At 43.8% G+C, this 23,042-nt stretch overlaps 4 protein-coding genes and 1 long non-coding RNA gene across 8 annotated transcripts in view; 3 read left to right on the top strand and 2 right to left on the bottom strand.

The window, feature by feature from the left end:
- The window catches only part of LOC144981346 (uncharacterized), a 676,107-nt gene that overhangs the window by 122,506 nt on the left and 530,559 nt on the right, over nucleotides 1-23,042 (bottom strand). The window lies entirely within an intron of this gene.
- The window catches only part of LOC111948918 (uncharacterized), a 377,453-nt gene that overhangs the window by 246,630 nt on the left and 107,781 nt on the right, over nucleotides 1-23,042 (top strand). The gene's annotated exons all lie outside the window — the stretch shown is intronic.
- The window catches only part of LOC110013539 (NLR family CARD domain-containing protein 3), a 68,800-nt gene that overhangs the window by 13,181 nt on the left and 32,577 nt on the right, over nucleotides 1-23,042 (bottom strand). The window contains exons 1-4 of one of the 2 annotated variants that reach the window (XM_078934434.1): nucleotides 3,340-3,372; nucleotides 3,056-3,193; nucleotides 2,935-2,973; nucleotides 1,067-1,186 (exon numbers count right to left, since the gene is read on the bottom strand). The exons of the other annotated variant lie outside the window; for it this stretch is intronic. Coding sequence (XP_078790560.1) covers nucleotides 1,067-1,186; nucleotides 2,935-2,973; nucleotides 3,056-3,141 — 245 coding nt within the window. The 5' untranslated portion in view covers nucleotides 3,142-3,193; nucleotides 3,340-3,372. Of the gene's footprint in view, nucleotides 1-1,066; nucleotides 1,187-2,934; nucleotides 2,974-3,055; nucleotides 3,194-3,339; nucleotides 3,373-23,042 lie in introns of those variants that run through there. 2 annotated transcript variants of the gene reach the window in all.
- LOC144988198 (uncharacterized) lies at nucleotides 10,822-13,877 on the top strand. The gene is made up of 3 exons (XR_013652032.1): nucleotides 10,822-11,003; nucleotides 12,043-12,216; nucleotides 12,533-13,877. It is a non-coding gene; the product is annotated as an uncharacterized LOC144988198 (long non-coding RNA).
- LOC111948755 (uncharacterized) lies at nucleotides 18,304-21,986 on the top strand. The gene is made up of 2 exons (XM_078934753.1): nucleotides 18,304-18,389; nucleotides 18,478-21,986. Exon 2 carries the CDS (start codon nucleotides 18,959-18,961, stop codon nucleotides 21,950-21,952), a length of 2,994 nt encoding a protein of 997 aa, XP_078790879.1. The 5' UTR covers nucleotides 18,304-18,389; nucleotides 18,478-18,958; the 3' UTR covers nucleotides 21,953-21,986.

Genomic DNA, 23,042 nt, shown 5'->3' with positions numbered 1-23,042 from the left:
GGCATTTATTTAGCCTGTAGAGTGAAAAGGTCCTGTGTTTTATTTTGTATTTTTGAGTACACATATTTTTGTATATGTGGGTACCGGTGATGCCGCTGAGATCACTCCTGCACAGCTGGATGCAATCAGCAGGGGTGCGTTTATTCACGGCATCCTTTTCCTGGGTTAGATAAGGACTAGCAGAAAAGGTGGGGATCTCCTAATAAGAGAAAAAAACTTTAGAAACGGAAAAGGAGACTAAAAGGGCCCTTCCAATGAGCATCTACCAACGAAGTTACACCCGGATACAGACCAACGGGGGTTACGGAGGAGGATCTTACTCGGACTTTTCATTATTTTGCCGCTGGGGATTATTTAGTATTTGCTTTCGGGGATGGACGTGGCTGGAAAGAGACCAAGATCAGAGTGAGACTCCCTGACATTAACCCAATGGACCAGGTGAGATCATTTTGGTTATTATTTTTGACTTTGTGAGGAGATCTTGAGTTGGAGCCGCTTCCCCGTTTAGGAGCAGAGAACCCTAGATGGACAAATAGGGCGCCATTGTAGATATATGAATGGTCATATCAAATGTAAATATTGTGAGTGTGGTACGTGGAGTGTGAATAAGAATTGACTTGTGTGGGGATAAAAGAGTAGAACTTGATTTATTTGATGTTTATTTGTTTATTTAAAATCAAAAGACAACCCATGACAATGGTAATACTCTAAATGAACAGTTAAGTGTTAGAAATTATTCAAACTCTTTGAATTTCTGCAGTTTAGTGAAAATTCCTCATTGACCTTCAGACTTTGTGCTTTGGTTGATAAGTGAACCTCAGATAAGGAATAAAGCAGAAAATCCCAGAGAACCAGTTTCATTTTAAATGAATTCTGTTCAGTCAGTGACCTGAAGGACTTCAAACTATCAGAGAATGATGACATCATGCCTGACATTTTTAAAGGCAGTTTGGGATTTGGAGCTAAAGTTACTGTTTTGGTTTCTCTCCAACAACAAAATCTTCTCTAAATACTTTCTGTGGAAAAAGATTAATTGACAGATCTCTGTTCACTAGAAACTGCTTACTGTGAGTCTGAAGGTCCTGGTTCAGTTCTGAAGGCTAGAGGATCATCTTTGGACTGGTCACTCTTCATGGAGCCACAGCTGGAGGCTGCAGACTGGACTCTCTGTGTGACCTGTTGACCTCTGCAAACACCAAACCATCAGAGTGTTGGAGGATCTGCTTCTTCATGAACAGCTGATGGACTTTGACATGAACACAGACTGAGCTGTTTAGTCTGGAATAACATGACATGTTTGGATCAACAGTTTCCAGCTTTCAGCATTTTCTGTCAGTCAATCCAGACTTTTTTTCTAGAAAAGCTGATTCCAATTCTCCACGTAGAAATGTAGAAATTCTGAGAGCAGAAAGTCCAACTAGAACAATGTGATGTTTGGAAAGCATGAAAATCTGAATCCTAGGAGTCTGCAGTGATTCTTCTCATTAGACTGGAACTGCTGTCAGTCAGAGTCAGCAGTCAACATGTTTTCTTCTCCAACATCTCTGATGTCTCTCAGAGACTCTCAGAAGACTCAACTGAAAAGATCTCATCACACACATGATGCTCCAAGTGAGTCTGATCAGAGAGATCCAGAACTGAACCAGACCTCAAGTCCTTCATCTGAAAACTGTTGATCATCTGAACTAGAATCCAGCCTCCAAAAACTCTGACAGACACTCACTCTTCCACAGTCAGTTAGAAATATCCGCTGGATCCTGATGAAAAAACGTTTTATCAAAATTTCATTTCTTTTGTTATTGAGGTTCATCAGATTATCTTCCATGTTGAACTATTGAACTCAAATCATGAGCAGACTGATCTGCAGTGAGACAGTCTGTCAAAATGCCCCGTTCTGACTACTGTGTGACACTGCATGCAGGTATTGTCAATTTAGGAAAAAACTTCCAATTGATCAATTATTGTCCATCCGTTACTAGGGGTGTTAGAAAAAAAAAGATTCTACAATATTTCACGATAGTTCATTTGGAGATACCTGTATCGAACTAAAACTGGTGCCACATTGTTTGAAAAAACTCAACCAGAATTTCAATGTCTTCCACTGTAATAAAATGGTCAAATTCAGTTTATTTAATGATCACAATGTTAAGCACTGCAATTGTATCTCATATATAAGTTGCGTTTACCAAAGCAAATTCATAGTGCTTTTATTTTGGTAAGTTAAAATATAGAAAGGGAACAGTCAACATTGATGGTTTTAAAAATATATATATATATATTTTTTTTAAGTGTAAGAAAACACAAATAATGAATGAGCTGAGCCTTAACCAATAAGTTTCTATTGGGGAAATAAAATGCTGTTTATTTTCAGCATTAATGTAGCTTCTCTAGTGCTTTTTAAGAGTTCAGGAGCCTGAATGGTGCTTCAAAAATAAAGGATGGGGTGGGGGGGACACACTGATTCTTTCCAGAAATAAACTGCGATGAGGCAGCATGACAGAGCGAAGGAAAGTTGCTTTAATGTGACAAAAAAGGGGCTTTGTTTACATATCTGCTCTGGCTGCTCACAGACGGACGTAAACTGGTAACGCTGATCAACACAATGTCAGCTTTTTTCAGAGCGTTGTACACATCCCTCTGATCCATCAGGTCGCTAAACTAGAATCTATTGCTGGGAGGTTCTGCAGAACTTTTGCCCGCTTTGCCGACAGCATTTTAGCCGATGCTAAGCGCAGCAGGTTTTTCCAAATCATCTTTAATAAAAGAAATAAATGTGTTCTGGTACAATATCAGAATGCGTATCGTGTCACCAGACTCTTACCAAGACACCCCCCTATCCGTTACATCCATAACATGTATCTGACAAACACTCACTGTTTCACTGATGAATGACTGTTTTTAAATTCATTTAAATAATCCTCTGGTCTGTCACACCTGTTAGAACTCCAGCTGGATCCAGGTCCAGGTTGGTTCCTGTGAAGAATGAAGGTTGCTGGTGTGAGTCCTGAGCTCTGACATGGAGAAGATCATGGACAGTTGGATATGTTCATCTCACCTCTGAGCTTTGCTCTGGTTGTCATGGTTGCCATCTCTGCTTTTAGAGGGAGGGGCTCCCTCCTGTGGTTCCTCCCACTGATCCATGCTGCTGGATTCACTGGATCCACATCAGCTCACACACACCTTCCACCTTCACCTGCAGAGGAAACATGCCTTTGTCAGGTTGGGGGGGCTGGTGAGCATGAAGGACCCAAAATGCAGAGACGGGAGGCACACGGTTCGAGGGCAAGGGGTTTATTTATCAAAAGGCGCTGCAGCGCAGTAAAACAAAACTTAACTCACTGTGGGCATAGCATGAACACATGGCAGAAGGGATGATACGAGAAAAACGTTAACGGACCAGCACAAGAGGAAGGCAGAGACAAGACTTAAATACAGACCGGACAGACAAGACACAGGTGAACATGATTAGGAGAGGGAAGTAAAACTCAAAAGCATGACAAAACAGGAAACCTTCCAAAATAAAACAGGAAGCAAAACTCAAATCATGAAGGTGACATGATGGAAGCAAAAAACTAATACAAAGAAACCCAAACCATGACAGTCTTCTTAAACTCTGATAAACATCCTGATTGTTACCAGATAGAGGTTCTGAGCTCTGTATTCCGATACCAAAACCTTTTGTTTATTTGTCATCTAAGCTGATGAACCGACCGATTGGGCTGTGTGGAATTATGTTAGAATTGGTCATCCTGATTATTTAGATTAAGAGTTTATTCCAATCTTTACATGTAAAACAAGTACATTGGAATTTTTCTTCAGCATTTCTCTAGTCAGGGTGAAATACAGAAGGACAACAAAAACTAACAAGGTTCATAAATGAACGACCTTGGGAGAATTTAAGGCAGGTAGTTCAGCAGTGCGTTTTCCTGTTCACACCTCCCCGCGGGCGGTTCAGCCCAATTAACTCACCTGTTCCGCGTCCTACTTAAGAACCAGGTGTGTGATGTTTGCCCTCTTCATCCATTTCCACAAGCTCTACGTTTCTCGCCCCACCCTCACCCCGTTCCACCTGTGAGCTCCGTTAGGGGTTGTTTTATACCTGAAGTTTTCTACAGAGATCTTATTTTATTGTGTCTGAACGGGGGCCTTATGCCAAACTAAAAGAAATATGAAAAATAAAGCTTTCTCTACTGCATGAGTTATCTGACTGAAATATAGATGAACAAATATTAAGACAGAGACCAGTAGATTAAAAAAAATATGACTGTCATGGGAGTCACAACCACATTATTGTTGTGGCCCAACCTTTTATCCTCTGTAACTCGTTTGTTTCAACCTTAAAAGAGATTCCCTTTTGTATTTGATATGAACGAACACTGTTCAGACACTACAAACAAAACCTGTCTGCGCAATGTCGCACCCAGGGGAGAGCCATCTTGAAAAAATAATGACTGACTATTTATTTCTTTTGTAAGTGACCATGGTATAAGCGGGATAATGGCCTTCGAAGTGTGGATCATCAGCAATAACGCACTTAGCGGAAGCAACCGTCCTCCGCTCCGCGTCTGTTGGTTTAAGCTTCCACAGCGTGCATTCATTTCTGACAATGCACACTTTGCCGGCCATTGACCCTAACATACATTATAATTGCATTGGATTTTTAAAAACACATTAAGAGCCTGAAACAACATTCACAGAACTGAATCCGAGTTTCTGGAAGAAGGACCAGAGTTTCTCTGAACCGTCTCAACACACCCACATGAAAACTTTCAGAGTCGCCATGTTGTCAGTGACCTCTGATGTGTTTGCTGCTTTTTTCCTCACAGATCAACACAACAGCTTCATGATGAGAACAGAAAACAACTTTTTCACAAAGACTCACCGAAGAAGAAAAAAACGGAGAAACTCCAACGTCTGTGTCTGCTGGACAAACTCTGCTGTCTCAGAGTTTAAGAGCAGCCCTCTTTCCTGTGTGTATTTCTTTGTTTGTTTGTGTGTGTGTGTGTGTATGTGTGCGCGCGCAGGTGGGGGACTGTTTCCTCTTTTATTTACAAGAAATGGTGGGACCGCAGCTGCAGCAGTCAACAAGCAGTTGTGTCCAAAAGAGAACCTGATTGGGTTTCAGAACTAAACTGAAAGTAAAATGTTCTTTTAAATCCTCTTTTACTCTAAAGATTCTCCATGAAAGTAAACTCCTGAGGAACTAAAGGACATTTCTGTTCTGACAGGATTCAGTTCATCTGCTTCACAAAGACTGAAGCAAAGATCATGATTTAGAAATTGGATAAAAAACCGTCACCTCTGTAGTTGCTGAGAAGCGGAGCAGAAGAGAACAGTTAAGTGGAGCTCAATGTTCCTGCCTCTGGAGGAAAAATGCAGCCAAACCCTGAGATTTGTGCTATGTTAAAACCATGCATTTCCCGTGCGTTCAAGAACTGAACACTTGTTTAGCATGCACCACAACCATCAAACAGACAATGAACTGCACATATCCCCAAGAAGAGAGGCTTCTTCTAGTGTTTACTGCGTGTCTGCCATCTACTGCTTAAAGAGGCTTGATGTGAAATCTCCAAGTGGTGCAAATCTCTCATGTCATGTAAGGCCATGTACAAACTGCAATTGTTGATTTCTCCTCCATTATCTGACAATTTTCAAATGTAGGTGGTTACACCTTTGTGTTTATTGACACTGATTCAGAGTGAGCTCACACACGTGACTACCAAAGCCACAGAGTGAAAGGAAGTGGTGGTGGAAACAACAAACAGAATAGTTTGAAAAGATGGGTTTTGACTTTTTTCTTTTAGAGGTAGAAATGTTCTGCTCTCTGCTAAAGAGGCAGAACGTCTCCTTCTAAGAAGAATCCAGAGTTCCTGATCACAAACATCAACTGAAGCCCAAATCAGAGCTAGGGGGTATTCCAGGAAGCATGTTTAAACTAGCCTGACTTTAAGCCTGAACTCTGGCTGAAATACGCCTGAACTTGCTTACCCGGGGTATGTCGGTTCCAAAAGACCGGATATGAGTTGGCGTAATTACGCCCGACTTGGTAACCCTGGGTTAATGCACGTGCATGTCAAGTACATAAAGACATTTTCAATGGATCGCCGATTTCTGGAGTCGCCATGGAAACGCGTGGAAAAAAAGAAAGCGTTACACTTTAGTGAGACGGAGTCTGAGGTTTTAATGATGGCGTATGAAGATTATACGTCCATCAAAAAAGTAATAGCTGCATCAGCAAAAGAAAGAGTTTCTGCTTGTAGTAGAAGAACAGACAAAGTAAACGCACAAGTTTCTGATGTTGTTTCCATTTTCCTTATGACGCATATATATATAACTTATCCAATTTTGCCACTTTAAATGAATTACTTCTATTGGTAACAAATAATTGAGTTAAATTTAATCAACCTAATTTCTTACGTCTATAAAACACAATAATTGTTTATACAACTCAAATTTATGTATTTATCTAACTAAATGTCATATTACTCCAATTCAATTAATATTTTTTCCATATTAATTAATTATATTTCTTGATCTATCATATGTCTAAGTTTGAGCCGGCAGATATGCTCATTTTTATAACAATAAAAAGGACAGGAAAAAATACACGTTATGCATAAAATCATTAAAGAATTTTCCATCATTATACTTACAACAATAAACGGTAGGGGTGCTATATAAACTCATCATTCTCTCATTCACTCTTACTCATGGTGCAGAGACATAACCACAGTAGGACTAAACAACTCAGCAAAACATGGCACAACACAGTAAAACAGCTAAACAACTAAACACATTTGGTTAAAAAGCCACACTTAAACCGAAATCCGTCCAGGCAGGCAAAGGAAATGGTATCCCACAATCCCTTGCGGTGATGATCTAACAGCAGGACCAACGTTACACCTACTTAATTCAATTAATTTGAATGAAAGTAAAATAACTGTCTGAAAACTGCGTGTTATTTTTAAACTAACTTAACAAACAAATGATTTATCTTAACTGAAGCAAATAACTATGTTAGATAAAAGTAAAAAAGTTTAATTTTTCAACATCCAAACGTAGTCTTAACACCCTCTCATGGTGGAAAAAGTATTATCTGAGCTTCTTCATCCACTAAATCATCTTCAAATGGACACGCCATGCTGCTTCACCTCTCTGTAAACAAACTAACCTTCAACTAAACCTGCTCCACACCAGGTTATGTTCAGAGCATGAGTTGCCATGGCAACTTGACCTACCCTGAAACATACCTCCATTTCTGGAACCGAAAACTGAGGTTATCAACTTCCTTAGCCTCAAACTTACCGTGGGAGCTAGCATAACCTGCTTTCTGGAATACTCCCCAGGTGTTAGCTCACCTTTGCAGTATTACTTTGCATGATTGAATGAATGAAATGTTACCCACTAGTTGGTTTGAAGGCATAAGTATGCGTGTGTGAACACTATCTGTTTTGTGTACATGTTGACATGTGGACCTTTTTGCAGCTAGCTGGTGTGTTGATAACATTTGAGTGTGTGTGTGGACAGGCCCCGCCCTTTGAGATTTGTAATACATCTGAACCTTAATGTGATGATAAACATCCATTAAACTTGTTGCTTTATGCTGCTTCATGGTCTTATCCCCCCCTCCTATTATAACCCTCTTACCCCCCCCCCCCTCTCTCTAACATCCCTCTCTCTTCTTCCCTTCTTTCCTTTTCCGTCCGGTCCAACACCAAAGATTTTCAAACATGATTGAAATTAATAAAGTTTGGCCTCAATTACAAAAGGGGTTTATTCAGACATACCTTTGGTTTGTCTGAAGATTAATAATCCCTCTTGTTAAAGTAAAATATGTCCAACACAAGAGGCCCTCAGCTCTCATCTGTCTGCCCAGCTGTTGGACAGGACAAGTTAAAAAAAAAAAAAGAATCAGAATCAGAAATACTTTATTGATCCCACACGTGGGAAATTTGTTTGTTACCATAACAACAGACAGGGGAAAAAAGACTAAACAGAGCAGCATGATCCACAGCAAGCATGAATGACAGAAGATAATGAGGAAGACAAACATGAGACGGCATCTGATGAGGGACAGTCAGCATCATTGGTCAGAGAAACAAGGTAGAACTCAGCCAAAGGGGCTCCACCTGTTCCTGGACCAACAGGTGAAGTTAATAATGAAACTGTTTCATGTTTATTAGTCTGAATAGAAATGTCTACAGACTCATAATTACCATGGAAAGGTATTAATATTATTATTAATATCATTATTATTAGGCCATGGTTCTTGACCAGAGAAAGGTAGCTTGCCATCTCTCGGTGGGTTGAGTATCCTTACCCCAGGTGGTAGAGTTTAAATATCTGGGGGTCTCAGAGCGTGAGATTGACAGGCGGATCGGAGCGGCATCCGTAGTTATGCGGTCGCTGTATCGGTCCGTTGTGGTGAAGAGAGAGCTGAGCCGAAAAGCAAAGCTCTCAATTTACCGGTCGATCTTCGTTCCAATACTCACCTATGGTCATGAGCTATGGTTTATGACCGAAAGAACGAGGTCCCGAATACAAGCGGCTGAAATGAGCTTCCTCCGTAGGGTGGCGAGGCGCTCCCTTAGAGATAGGGTGAGAAGCTCGGCCACCCGCGGAGAGCTCGGAGTAGAACTGCTTCTCCTCCACATCGAAAGGAGCCAGTTGTGGTGGCTCGTACATCTAGTATGGATGCCTCCTGGACGCCTCCCTGGAGAGGTGTTCCGGGCATGTCCCACTGGGCGGAGGCCCCGGGGAAGATCCAGAACACGCTGGAGAGACTACATCTCTCGGCTGGCCTGGGAACGCCTCGGGGTTCCCCCAGAGGGGCTAGAGGAAGTGGCTGGGAAGTCTGGGCATCTCTGCTTAGACTGCTGTCCCCGCGACCGGGTCCCGGATAAGCGGAGGAAGATGGATGGATGGATGGATGGATTATTATTATTTCAGAACAACTGACTTTTTGTTCATTATAGATATCTATCATGAACAAGCAGACACACCTAAGCATTAAATATAAACACAATAAATCAAAATATATCAGTAGTCATTTAACTTTCAGTTAGTTTTCTAAAGGCTGTTTTACTACATTTAGCAGAATGAATTTTCAAAATGTAGCTCATGGTTTTTGTGTGCCACCACAAGATTTAAAGTGGCCCCCTTCCGGCCAACTCCATGAAAAATTTCTGGAGGCGCCACTGAATGGGCAGATGGGTCATTCTGTCCAATTGCTGCTTCTAGAGGCTCAATAAATATAGCAAAAAGAAAGGGGCAGAGGGGGTAACCTTGCCAGGTTCCTCTTCCCAAAAAAAACCTGTTGGAAGTCTGTCTATTAGTTCTGACTAATGCATTGGGGTAGTGAAATAATAATTTAATCCAATTGATGAGTGATTCTCCAAACCCAAACGTCCAGATTACTCTGTAAAAAGCTTTTTCAGCATCCAGCGATAGTAAGGTCATATCCTGGTTTTTAATAGTGGAGAAGTCAATTATATTAACGAGTCTGCGGACATTGTCATCCGAGTGTCTGCCTGGTCTTTTAGCAGAGATGTGTTAAACCTCCAGGTTGTACCTAAGGATGAGGATATTCCAATATAAATATTTACAGAAACTGGTGCATGATCACTGATACTGATTGGATGAATGTTGGAACTTCTGATATCTTTCAAAAAGGATTTACTGACTAATAAATAGTCTAAACGAGAGTGTAAATGGTGAACTGGAGAGAAGAAGGTGAACCCTTTAGTCACTACACTTGGCGCTCATGTCACCTAAACACTAGTGATTGGGTGACATGAGCGCCATGCGTTGCAGAGAACCAGATCATTCATGTACTGCTTTAGGATACTTGCAGACCGCCATGTGCGCTGGTTAGCTGCTGTGCTGAGTCTGTCAAGTACAGTATCCAGAATCAGATTGACATCTCCTCCTATAATGATTGTGGAGTCAGAGTGAACCAAGAGTGAGGTGAAGAATCTGTGTGAATTGTTTTTACTAATAAAGACAGCAACTCCTCTTTGTTTGGAGCTGTAACTGGCAGAATACATGAATGGGAATTGCGAGCAGCATGAAGGAGGTGTGGCCTTTTAGCTCTATAGCCACGTCTGGGATGGTGCTGTCGAGCCACGTTTCCGAGAGAATCATGCAGCAGCACTTGTTTAAAGTCCTTTGTGTAGCTGTCAGCTGTTGTAGCTCATCTATCTTATTCCGGAATTTGCACATTGGAGAGAAAGAAGTTAGAAGAAGGTAAGAAGTGGCATTTTAAACGGATTAGCCTTTAGCTGAACCCTTATACCCGCTCTCTTGCCTCTCTTCTGTCTGCGCTAGCAGCGTCTCCTTCTCTGGCCTTCTGCTGTTAGTATACCGGGAGGTGGTCTGGCGATCTCCAGTGGGATGAGGTCCTCAGCTGACAAGTGATGTTCTCTGGTATTTAGTTGTAATTACGACTGTACTGGAGGGATAGTGTTCTTGATATGTGCAAAAAAAATGGACATCACCAGTGTTATAGTGCAAAAAAATGAACAACTGTGTGAGCTCCAGGCCACTGCTTCTGTGCGCGCCACCAAATTCAAGTAATAAATAATTCATGATGATCAATGACATTTCAATTCCTCGTCTGTTTTAACTTCATTTCAAGTCATTTCTAATCAATTGCATTTTCATTCCTGATCATATTTTTGGGTCCAAATCCAAAAGAAATGAGCAATCAGTGAAAATGTCCTCCGTCAGTCTCTCATCAGGGCGGGTCCCACCTGACTGAATGGACCAAGTTCCTGGACCTCCAGCTGCATCACTGCTCCTGAACACACTTTTCTGTCTGATTGCAGGTTGAGGAGCTGCAGTCTGTCAGAGATCAGCTGTGAAGTTCTGGTCTCAGCTCTGAAGAAAAACCCGTCTAATCTGACAGAACTGGACCTGAGTGAGAACCAGAACCTGCAGGATTCAGGAGTTCTTCATCTGTGTGGTTTTCTGGAGAGTCCAGACTGCAGACTGCAGACTCTGAGGTCAGACTCCATGTTTCAGTTGTGTTCAGATCAAAATGATGACAAAGTTGTGTTGACCCACAGTGAGCAGAAATGTCCAGATTCTGATCTGCAGCAGCGTCTTCCAGCAGCTGCTTGTTCTCTTCAAAGATCTGCAGAAGAACGTCTTCTTTTCTTCCTGCAGCTGCTTGTTTCAAAGCTGTCTGCTGACATTTGTGCTCCACAAAGTTCTGCTTGCAGCCATCAGCTCTTCTTTGTGTCTTTGCTCCAACAGACTCCTTTAAAGCGCGTGCAGAAGAAGCAGCCGTGCACGCTCACATGCACTCTGAGTCCTGCTGCTGTGTTTCAGCAGATGCAGCTGAGAGTCCAGCGGCTGATGTTTGTGAGCAGACAGTGACAGAGTCATGCTGCAGCTGGATGCTGCTCTGACAGACACATCCTCCACAAACATCCTCACCTTTTCATCCACAAACATCATCACATCATCCATCAAAGCTCCCAGCAGCTTCTGACTCTTCATTCAGAGCTGAAGTCATGGATCTGGGATCAATGTCCAACATTTGTTGCTGACTCTTCCTCATCACTTCCTTCTTCTCTCTGCTTTGATCTGTTGGTGCTGAAAGTTTCTGCTTGAAGGGCTGCAGCAGAAAAGGACTGGAAGATCATCTCCTGAAAACTGGGATGAAGGCTTTCCAGCATCATGCTGCTGAAATTCTCCCATGATTCAGTGGTGTTTGGAGAAGAGCTGAGCAGAAAGAGGAAGTGGACTTTTTCTGCTGTTGTTGCAGAAACATCAGTTGGTTTGGATGCAGCCACAGGCGGATGTTTGACTTTCACACATCTGGACTTCTGTCCTGAAGCAGCTGCATGTTGTCCTGAATGTTCCTGAATGTTCTTCTTCTCTGCTTCTGCTGGACTCTTCTGATCTGCTGCTGTTGCTTCACATCTTTGGGCTTTTTCTAAACCTTCTGATCTTCTTCAGCTCTGAACTCTTTAGAAGAAGTGAAGGATGAAAAACATGAACTTTGTCTTTGAACTCAACTCTTTGTTCTGGATTCAGGTTAATGAACTGCAGTTTGTCAAAGTCCAGCTGTGATGCTCTGGTCTCAGCTCTGAAGTCCAACCCGTCCCACCTGACAGAACTGGACCTGAACTGCAACAACCTTCAGGATTCAGATGTTCAGCAGCTCCAGGATCTGGTGGAGAGTCCAAACTCCAAACTGCAGACTCTGAGGTCAGTAGAGGGTTGGAGTCAGTCCAGCTGCTTCCAGATGTTTGGTCCTAAAGTTAGTCTGAGAGCAAAGATGCAGAGTTTCCTGTGAAGCTGCAGCTTCTCAGTGAAGCTCTGAGGAGAATGATGACAGGCTTCAGGACAACAGTCAGCCAATCAGAGCAGCAGAAGCTCCAACAGGTGAAGATGACAGGAAGCTGCTACTCTGAACAGGACTGAAGCTCCTGCTGCTCTTTCTGCTGCTGTGCTGCATCACTGACTGACAGACCAGGATCAGGAGACACTCCTTCATCTCTGTCTCTACACTTTCTCTCTGTAGGTGGAAGGCAGAAGACTCTTCAGAAGAAGAAGACTGATGTTCCTCCTGGAGGAGCAGAGAGGAGCAGCAGCAGCAGCTGGTCTGCAGAGATGTTGTGACTGGACGGTGTTCCTGGGAGGTGGAGAGCAGAGTGATGGAGGAATCAGAGGAAGTGGAGATGAGTGTCAGAGCTGCAGCATGAACTGATCTGAGATCAGCTCCACTGTCTCTCTTAGCATCAAGTGGACAGTTATTGTGCTGCAGCTCCCCCGGTGGACTGATGGAGAACTGCACTTCCTCTTCTCATTCAAACTTGGAGTGTTGATCTGAAACATGGGTTGGATTTAGATGTTCAGCAGCTCCAGGATCTGGAGAAAAACAGACCTGCAGACAAACAGATTATTTTCTAGATCATCACTTTCTTCTTTCATCTACATTTGATGGACAGATGTGAGTTTGGGATGGACCAATCAAGGATTGAGGGAATCATTGATCAGACAGAACATTTCTGGATGACATAGATCTATGTGTGGGTCAGGGGAAAACACAGTCAGGCGTTGGATCCTGGTTCTGTCTCTGGAACAGGGACAGAACCAGAACTCTGGATCACAAGATTCTGGTTCCAGATGTTTCACACTTGATTTCTGTTCTCCAGAAACTCTCATTGACAAACAAGCACAGAGTTTCATTCAGAAACATCCAACATGGTCATGTGACCAGAATGTTCATAGTGGAGACAAAGACAAACGCTGTGGTCACATGACTCACTGGTTTGGATTCAAGTCCTTTGAAGTCAGTTTTTGGAGCAGAAATCCCGTCTGATCTCAGTTAGTGAACAAAAGTCTCTCAGTTGATTAATTTTTCTATCATCTCTGTTCTGTTGATGATCAAATATTGACTCATGCAGTTTGAAAGACACAGAGTTTTGCTTTGATTGATGTTTTCCACAGTTTTCTGACTGAACTTCCTTTTTCTTTGTTTTTTTGTGGGTAAAACTCTGTTCTTTTTCATGCTGACAGCATTTTTAGCTGCAGTTTTAAAGAAGTTTCATCTAAATCCAGTAGAATCTCCTCATTTTCTAGAATGTGTGAAACTAATAGAAACTTTCTGAGCATAAAGCCTGTTTTCTCCAGAGGACATGAATGAACAGAGTGGATCTTAGTGAGAAATGACAGCCTCTGGATGCAGAGAATCACTTTGATGCAGCTGCTGCAACAACACCAACTGCAGTGAAGCAGGAGGGAGAAGGGAGACACCTGCTGGCTGTTTGCAGAACTTCATCATAGTGTCAAAAGGCTTCAAACTGAAAGCTGTCTGTAAAATTCCTGCAGCCTGTTTGGATCTAATAAATGCTCTTTTGAATCAACTCTGTGTTTTCTATTGATTTCTGTCTTCATTCTATCTTTGACTCACAAACAGACTTGAATCTTTAGCCTTCCCCCTCATCCTGTTCCAGCTGTTCTAATCTTCATGTGTTTGGTTCCTTCTCAGTAGAAATGGTTGGAAAAGAGCTTTGGAATGTTCAGGTGGTGCTGATGTCTTTCTAGATGGGGGTGGGCAGAACAGATGAGAGCTCCTCCCTCCTGATTCAGAGGGGAACAGTGGGCAGCAGCTGAAAGGAGGGAGTGGAAATGGGAAAAGTTCTCTGCACGTTTCTCCTTTCCAAGAACAGAGGGACACGACTCCATGAACAGCAGAAGCTAAAGAGTTGGAAAACATGCCCAAAGCTGCAGCACCACCTGCAGAAAGATGCTTCCTCATCAGGCTCAAGATCAGATCACAGTTTCTGCTGAGCTGCTATTGGAGCTTTTAGGGGGTCAGATCTTTAGGAACATTTGCTGTCAATGAAACCAGGAAGTAATGTGTTTTGAAAGATCAGATTGATGACATCATCAGTTGTGGAAACACTGGAAAATGGAAATCCAGCGAGAAGTAAACATCATGAACTTCCAGCAGGACAAACGGTTCTAGACTGTTGGAGACAGGAACAGCTTTGGTCTGGGAGTTCTCCGTATTCTCAGATGAAATCTTCTCCTCCAATATCTGCTGCTTCCATCACCTGAGAGACTTGTTCTTCCAACAAACATCAGCACCTCTGAAAGAACCACCTACATGTGTCAGCTGGAGGCGGACCTAACTCTGACCTATCTCCCAATGTTAAAGTAGCACAAGGGTGCGTCCACATCCCTTCCTTCCCTCAGAGACTCTTGATGATGATGATGATGATGATGATCCCGTCTGTGACAACAAAGTGAAGTGTGAATGTGCCCACCAAGCAGTGACAGAGAGTGAAGTTCTGTGTTTCTCACCACAACATCTGAAGACAGCCGTTCCACTTTGATCCAGAGACAACGGCTGGAAGGTCCCATTACCGGCGGGACCTTCAAAAAAGCAGCGTTCTGGTCTGGCGCTGTTTTCCAGTCAGTGTTCTTCATAGATTCTAAAATAGATTTATTTCTTTAAATCTCTTTTTCCTGAAAGTTGAAAAGTTTGAACATTTTCAGCCAGAATTGATCCAAATTGTTTTGATTTGGTTGTTTGTTCTTTTCTACATTTGACCAAACCCAAAGTGGGAGGAGTCATCTTTCTTTAGTTCCTCTGAATCATGGACAGAAGTTGTAGATGTTCCACTAGAACAGTGTTTTCTTCTTCTGTGGATGTTCTAGTGTTCTGAGCACATTGGTAAAGTCTGCTGCATTTTCTGTCAGCTTCCATTTTCAGCATTTGGATCCTCAAAGTTCAGGAAGAAACCGGAATCCAAACTGCTTCCAGTTTCCATGTTTGGGATCTTCTGGACCTGTTGAAGGACACAGATTCTTTCCACATCATGAAGCTGTTCTTCTGAAGCCAAACGGCCCACAGTTCTATGCTGATGATGCTCTTCTTCACCAACAGCCTCTCAGATCACAGATGCTGCAGTTTGCTTGGTTTGCTGGAAAGCAGCAGCGCTGCCACGCCCACCTGAAAGAGCCTCAGAGCTTCTCCAGCTGATGTCTTCAACACTGGGACTCCATCCCTTCTTCCATTCATCTTTCTGTCCGTTTGCTTTGAGGCCCAGATCCTCACCTGCTGCTGGCTTTGGTTCAGCAGCTGCTGACTGGAACGCTGAAGCTCAGAGCGTCCGGCGCTTTGATCTTCTGCACATTCAAGTGTGGAACAGATGCAGAGAAAAGCTCCAAAGTTCTCAGAGGAGCATTGATTCAGCAGATCTTTAGTTTCTGGAGACAACGTCAATGGAAGAATGAAAACCACATGGATTCAAACTGAAACTCTGTCAGAGTCAATAAAGTTTTTTCAAAGATGAAGTTCTTGAAGGACAAAGCTCTCCTTCACTGTCAACACACACAGATGATCAGAACAGTTCCACATGTGTCTGCATGTTCTGGGAAGTTCTCCGGTTCCTGGGTTCCTCTGATCACGGGTCCAGCAGCTGTTTCAGGAACACGGATGATCCAGAACATGGGATCAGACTGAAGTCAGCAGCTTTCAGCTCCTTTTGGGCTTCAAGCCCAGAGAGAAGACAGAAATGTGAGGAAGGCAGAGAACATGAAGGGTTCCTGACAGGAAAGAGAAGTTGGAGCCAGAAAGACTAGAACCGGATCAGGACCAACTCTGGACAGTCCTTTTAGTGGTGGAGCACAGACAGAAGCAGCATCATGTTTGTCACAGAGACGTGAGCTTTGAGGAGCCACTCTGCAGCTTGACCCTCTCAGATGTCAGCAGCTGTTTGTGTCCTCAGATCCAGTCAGACACCAACATGTTCCTCAGAGAACAGCATGTCAGCACACACTGCACACGCTTGGATCCATGCAGACGTGTTGGAAGCCAGAGCTTCAGGCCGGCCTTCAGTGGATCTGTCCGTTCATGCTGAATGGGAGCAGAAGAACGTCTGTTTCAGCTCTGCTGCTTCAGCTCCACTCAAACTGCTGGGAACTCCAAACTCTCTCAGAGGAGAAAAACAGCAGAAAGCTTTCTGCAGCTGCTCTCACAGTGGATCTTCCTCTGTCTTCTTCAGCAGCAGATGATGAAGAGTCACTTTCTTCAGGTTCCTCTCAGTCCTGACCTTCATTCCTGATGGACCAAAGCAGACTGACAGCAGCTCTTTAGCTCCACAAAGAAAACTCTGCAGTTTCCCAAAAACCTTCTGAAGCAGAAAAACCAGGAGACTTCCTGTCTGTCTGTCTGTCTGTCTGTCAGTGTTGGAGTCTTCCTCCATCTTCAAATGATGAAGGTTTCTGCTTTGGAACATTCCAGAAAGCCTTTTGAAAGCCTCCTGATGATGCTGGAGGACAGGGAGGAGCGCAGGAGGATGCAGGAGCTCCCAGAGGAGGAGAGGCAGGAGGAGCAGAGGGAGCGGCTGCTGGAGCAGAAGCAGCTGCAGACGCACTTTTGGCTCTGGGCTTCAAACTTTGATCAGGAGGAAGAGGAGGAGCTAAAGAGGAGCAGGAATGCTGGGAGTGGGACTGGAATTCAGACTGAATCCAACATTTAGGGACAAAAATGGCGTCTTCCAGAAATAAATCAGAATTCTTTATTGTCATTGTAGATGGGGATACAATGAAATTGCAGCAGCCTTGAAGTGATGAAGTTAAATAAAATAAAATAGAATAACTGTATTTACATCTCTAAAAATATGAACAATATGTACAGAAACTGGTAAATATTAAATATGTATGGACAAAATAGAATGGAATGAGTCGAGTTGCTGTGAGCGCAGCATAGTAGATATTGTGTTATTGCACAGAAGTCAAGATATTTCACACATGTGTAGTCAGAGATTTAGCGTTTGTAAAAAGTCAGAGTGGGTGTGGTTGGTGGAAGTGTGTGTATTCCGTATGGTGATTTCCTGTGGAAAAAAGCTGTTCCTTAGTCTGTTTGTCCTGGTTCTGATGGACCTGTACCTCCTTCCAGAGGGCAGCAGATCAAACAGAGAGAAAGCAGGATGGGTGGAGTCAGTGATGATGTTAGTCACTCTGCTGAGGCAGCATGACTGGTAGATGTCCTTCAGTGAGGGGAGGGGGCAGCTGATGATCCTCTTCTGTCTTTACCACTCTCTGGAGGCTCTGCTGTTCTGCTTCAGTGCAGTGGGAGAACCACACTGTGATGCAGGAGGACAGGATGCTCTCAATGGTTGAGCGGTAGAAGGTGACCAGCAGCTCCTGGTTCACATTGTTCTTCCTGAGTCTTCTCAGGAAGTGCAGGTGCTGCTGAGCCTTCCTGATGGTGTTGTTAGACCCTGTGAGGTCAGCCGAGATGGTGGTGCCCAGGAGGGTGAAGCTGTGGACCCTCTCCACACAGTTTCCATCGATGTAGAGTGGGGTTGGATCTGCTCTGTTCTTCCTGAAGTCCAGGATGATCTCCTTGGTCTTGGTGGTGTTCAGGATGAGGTTGTTAGCCTGACACCACCTGGACAGTTTCAGGACTTTGTCTCTGTGGGCCGTCTTGTCGTCTCCAGAGATCAGCCCCACCACAGTAGTGTCGTCTGCAAACTACACTATGGTGTTGCTGGTGTGGGCTGGTCTGCAGTCTGCTGTGTACAGCATGTCCGTCACTGAGGAGTGACGTCACTGAACACCGTCACTGCCTGGAGCTCTTTCTGGGTCCTAGTGCCGTAAAGGTTACAGCTCCTGGTTCCACAAGAAAAAAGTCCATTCTAGAGGCCACTCTGACGTCATCATCATCAAAGACAGCGTTACCTAGCAACCATACCAAGACCATAGCAGCTATAGAGGGAAACACAACAAACCATCAACGGCGGTTAAAGCAGTCAGACGTTTGTTCTGCAGCTCAGTAAAAATCTCTGCTTTAGGTTTTGGGGAGAAAAACAAAGGAAAACACACGGAGAAGGATTCTGCAAAGGAAATCCCAAGTTCTATTGGTAAGTCAGCGTCCTGGAAACATGCTTTGTTGGTTCTGAAGTGGCATGAATGCAGACTTAGATTGCTTTGTTTCCTTGGATTCTTCAGATGGATTCAAGCTGTAAATGTTGTCAGCATAAAGCAAGTTTGGACTAAACTAAAGCAGAAAGTGGCTTTGAAGATGGTCAGGAGAAATGAGGGCTTTTTTCAGGAATTCTTGGAAGAGGAGGACTTCTCCAAACAACCAGAATCTAGGAGGAGGTTTTTTCAGCATTGAGATCAGGATTTAGCATGAGCTTCAATCCCATTTTTGTTCAATCCAAATGTTTACCGTCATATTCAGGAGTTCAACTCTGAAAGCCACCATGACATCATAGACATTAAAGACCCTGTTACCTAGCAACCAAACACAACAAACTGAAGAAAAGTTTGAAACTGCCTTTAACTTTTATTACACTAATGGTTTAAACTTAATTCACTCTAGCCACAGGGGTTGCAAGCCAGTAACTTCTGTGCCGGTCCCAAGCCCGGATAAATAGAGAGGGTTGCGTCAGGAAGGGCATCCGGCGTAAAAATTGCCAAAATAACCATGCGAATCATCCACAACACTTCAGACATACCGGATCGGTCGAGGCCCGGGTTAACAACGACCGCCACCGATGCTGTTAACCTACAGGGTGTCGGTGGAAATTTGACTACTGTTGGTGGAAGAAAGAGGGGAGGCAGAAGGGTCCGTGGCCAGAGAGAGAAGGGGAAAGGCAGGAACATAGGTTTGAGAATAGGGACTCTTAACGTTGGCACAATGACAGGGAAAGGCAGAGAGCTGGCAGACATGATGGAGAGAAGGAAAGTAGATGTACTGTGTGTGCAGGAGACAAGGTGGAAGGGCAGCAAGGCACGTAGTATTGGAGGAGGATACAAACTGTTCTATCATGGTGTTGATAGGAAGAGAAACGGGGTAGGAGTGATTCTGAAGGGGGACTTTGTAAACAGTGTTCTAGAGGTGAAAAGAGTCTCAGACAGGATGATGAGCCTAAAGTTAGAAATTGAAGGGGTGATGGTGAATGTAGTCAGTGGGTATGCGCCACAGGTTGGCTGTGAGTTAGAAGTGAAGGAGAGATTCTGGAGTGAGTTGGATGAGGTCATAGAGAGTTTTCCCAGAGGAGAGAGAGTTGTTATTGGAGCAGACTTTAATGGGCATGTTGGTGAGGGCAACAGAGGTGATGAGGAGGTGATGGGCAGGTTTGGTGTGAAGGAAAGGAATCTGGAGGGACAGATGGTGGTGGACTTTGCGAAGAGGATGGAAATGGCTGTAGTCAACACTTACTTCCAGAAGAGAGAGGAACATAGAGTGACATACAGAAGTGGAGGTAGGAGTACTCAGGTGGACTACATCCTATGTAGACGAGGTCATTTGAGAGAGGTTAATGACTGCAAAGTGGTGGTAGGAGAGAGTGTAGCCAGACAGCACCGCATGGTGGTGTGTAAAATGACTCTGGAGGTCAGGAAGAAGAAGAGAGGGAAAACAGAAAAGAAGACCAAGTGGTGGAAGCTACAGAATGAAGAAACTTGTGAGGAATTTAGGCAGAAGTTGAGGCAGGTCCTGGGTGGTCAGGATGAGCTTCCAGAGGACTGGAAAACTACAGCAGAGATTATCAGGGAAACAGGTAGGAAGGTGCTAGGTGTGTCATCTGGAAAGAGGAAAGACGGTAAAGAGACTTGGTGGTGGAATGAGGAAGTACAGGAATGCGTCCAGAGGAAGAGGTTGGCTAAAAGGAAGTGGGATGTAGAAAGGACTGAGGAAGGTAGACAGGAGTACAAGGAAGCGCAGCGTAGAGTGAAGAGAGAGGTGGCAAAGGCCAAACAGAAAGCTTACGATGAGCTATATGACAGGTTAGACACAAAGGAAGGAGAGAAGGACTTGTACAGGCTAGCCAGACAGAGAGACAGAGATGGGAAGGACGTGCAACAGATAAGGGTGATTAAGGACAGAGATGGAAAGGTGCTAACAACCCAGGAGAGTGTACAGAAAAGATGGAAGGAGTATTTTGAGGAGCTGATGAACGAGGAAAATGACAGGGAAAGAAGGGAGGAAGATGTGGTTGTTGTGGAGCAGGAAGTAGCAGAGATTGGAAAGGATGAGGTTAGGAAGGCTCTGAAAAGGATGAAGAGCGGAAAGGCCGTTGGTCCTGATGACGTACCTGTGGAGGTATGGAAGTGCCTAGGAGAGACAGCAGTGGAATTTCTAACAAGGTTGTTCAATAGGATTTTAGAGAGTGAGAAGATGCCTGAGGAATGGAGGAGAAGCGTTCTGGTCCCGATCTTTAAGAACAAGGGTGACACGCAGAACTGCAGCAACTATAGAGGAATAAAGTTGATGAGCCACACAATGAAGCTGTGGGAAAGAGTAGTGGAAGCCAGGCTTAGGAAGAAGGTGGAGATCTGTGAGCAGCAGTATGGTTTCATGCCCCGTAAGAGCACCACTGATGCCATTTTTGCTTTGAGAATGTTGATGGAAAAGTACAGAGAAGGTCAGAAGGAGCTGCATTGTGTGTTCGTAGATTTAGAGAAGGCGTATGACAGGGTGCCGAGGGAGGAGCTGTGGTACTGTATGAGGTCGTCTGGAGTGGCAGAGAAGTATGTCAGAGTAGTTCAGGACATGTATGAGAGAAGTATGACGGTGGTGAGATGTGCTGTAGGTCAGACAGAGGAGTTCAAGGTGGAGGTGGGACTACACCAAGGATCAGCTTTGAGTCCTTTTTTGTTTGCTATGCTGATGGACAGGCTGACAGACGAGGTAAGACAGGAATCTCCCTGGACAATGATGTTTGCGGATGACATTGTAATTTGCAGTGAGAGTAGAGAGCAGGTGGAGGAACAGCTAGAGAGGTGGAGGTTTGCTCTGGAAAGAAGAGGTATGAAGGTCAGTCGTAGTAAGACAGAATACATGTGTCTGAACGAGAGGGATCAAGGTAGAAGCGTTAGGTTACAGGGGGCTGAGGTGAAGAAGGTGCAGGAGTTTAAGTACTTGGGGTCAACAGTTCAGTGTGATGGGGATTGTGGAAAAGAGGTGAAGAGGCGAGTGCAGGCAGGTTGGAGCGGGTGGAGGAAAGTGTCAGGAGTGTTGTGTGACAGAAGAGTGCCAGCAAGACTCAAAGGAAAGGTGTACAAGACAGTGGTGAGACCAGCTCTGCTCTATGGGTTAGAGACGGTAGCAGTGAGACAGAGACAAGAGGCTGAGATGGAGGTAGCAGAGATGAAGATGTTGAGGTTCTCCTTAGGAGTGACCAGGTTAGACAGGATAAGGAACGAGTACATCAGAGGGACGGCTCATGTTGCCTGTGTTAGCGACAAAGTCAGAGAAGCCAGACTGAGATGGTTTGGACATGTTCAGAGGAGGGATAGTGGATACATTGGTAGAAGGATGTTGGAGATGGAGCTGCCTGGCCGGAGGGCAAGAGGACGGCCAAAGAGGAGATATATGGATGTCTTGACAGAGGACATGAAGTTGGCTAATGTTAGGATAGAAGATGTTCATGATAGAGTGAGGTGGAAAAGGATGATTCGCTGTGGCGACCCCTGATGGGAAAAGCCGAAAGAGAAAGAAGAGTTTAAACTTAATTCACTGAGCATGTATTGTCATCTCAAAATTATATTACATTTGAAGAAAGCACAGCCAAACTATTGTTCTAACAGTTCATTCTCAGACTCCCTCTTTTCTGTGCATGTGTTTTCTGCTGAGCAGGCCTCAGACTTATCTTCACTTTAGCCTTGGAGCTTCTCTCCAGCAGTAACCTGTGGGCGTTAATTTTCACACGAGGTCCATCGGACGATCTTCTGAATATGCAAATGCAGGGTTTTTATACCAAAGCCCATCCCTGAGCTCGTTGGTTCGGACTTTGAATATACCATGTTCATCTGTCTGTCCCCTTCGTGTTTGTAAGAAGTAAAACCTCCACAAAAGCTAAGTTTTGTCTCTGAGTCATTATTCATTATTTCTGTGTGCAAGAAACTGACGGGGTTACGAACTAAAATTTAATACAGTCCTTTCTAGAGAATCCAGTTTCTTCACAGGAACCCTATATGTCTTTGCTGTGAACGCTGTCATACTTTGGAGGAATGTAAACAGTTCAACAGAAAGAAACATAAAGAAAAGATTCAACTCTTGAGAAGCAAAGGGATTTGTTTTGGATGTCTTTGTGTGGGACACATGAGCCGTGAGTGTATCAAACGTCTGACATGTAAAATGTGTGGGCAAACCCACCCAACTGTGCTTCACATTAAACAACAATCATCACCAGAGTCACAAGGGACCTCTAACCAACCCACTTCACCCAAAACATGTGGACATACAGGGGCCGGTCAGGACCGTTGCGTATTATCCATTCTCCCTGTGAAGATAAGAAGTGTTAAAGGAAACCACACAGTTAAAACATATGCATTTCTGGATCCAGGAAGTTCTGCAACATTTTGTTCAGAACATCTCAAAGTCAAAGTCAAAGTCAACTTTATTGTCAATTCTTCATATGTGCATCACATACAATGAATCGAAATTCCGTTTCTTACTCTCTCGTCTGTTCAGGAGAAGAAAAATAAAAACAAAGTATACGTTTAAAATAAGATGAATAAGTAAAAAGAAAGAAAAAGATACAATTTACAATATACAACATTGG

The sequence above is a fragment of the Oryzias latipes genome, chromosome 2 (genome assembly GCF_053564925.1).
Source record: "Oryzias latipes strain Hd-rR chromosome 2, Olatipes_Hd-rR_3.1".
In the NCBI taxonomy this organism is placed as follows: domain Eukaryota; kingdom Metazoa; phylum Chordata; class Actinopteri; order Beloniformes; family Adrianichthyidae; genus Oryzias; species Oryzias latipes.
The sequence above is the reverse complement of the archived record's forward strand: the minus strand, read 5'-3'. Positions and strand labels throughout refer to the sequence as shown.

What these genes read in the sequence shown, in the direction of transcription:
- LOC111948755 (XM_078934753.1), top strand. Translation starts at nt 18,959, where the DNA reads ATGCGAATCATCCACAACACTTCAGACATACCGGATCGGTCGAGGCCC.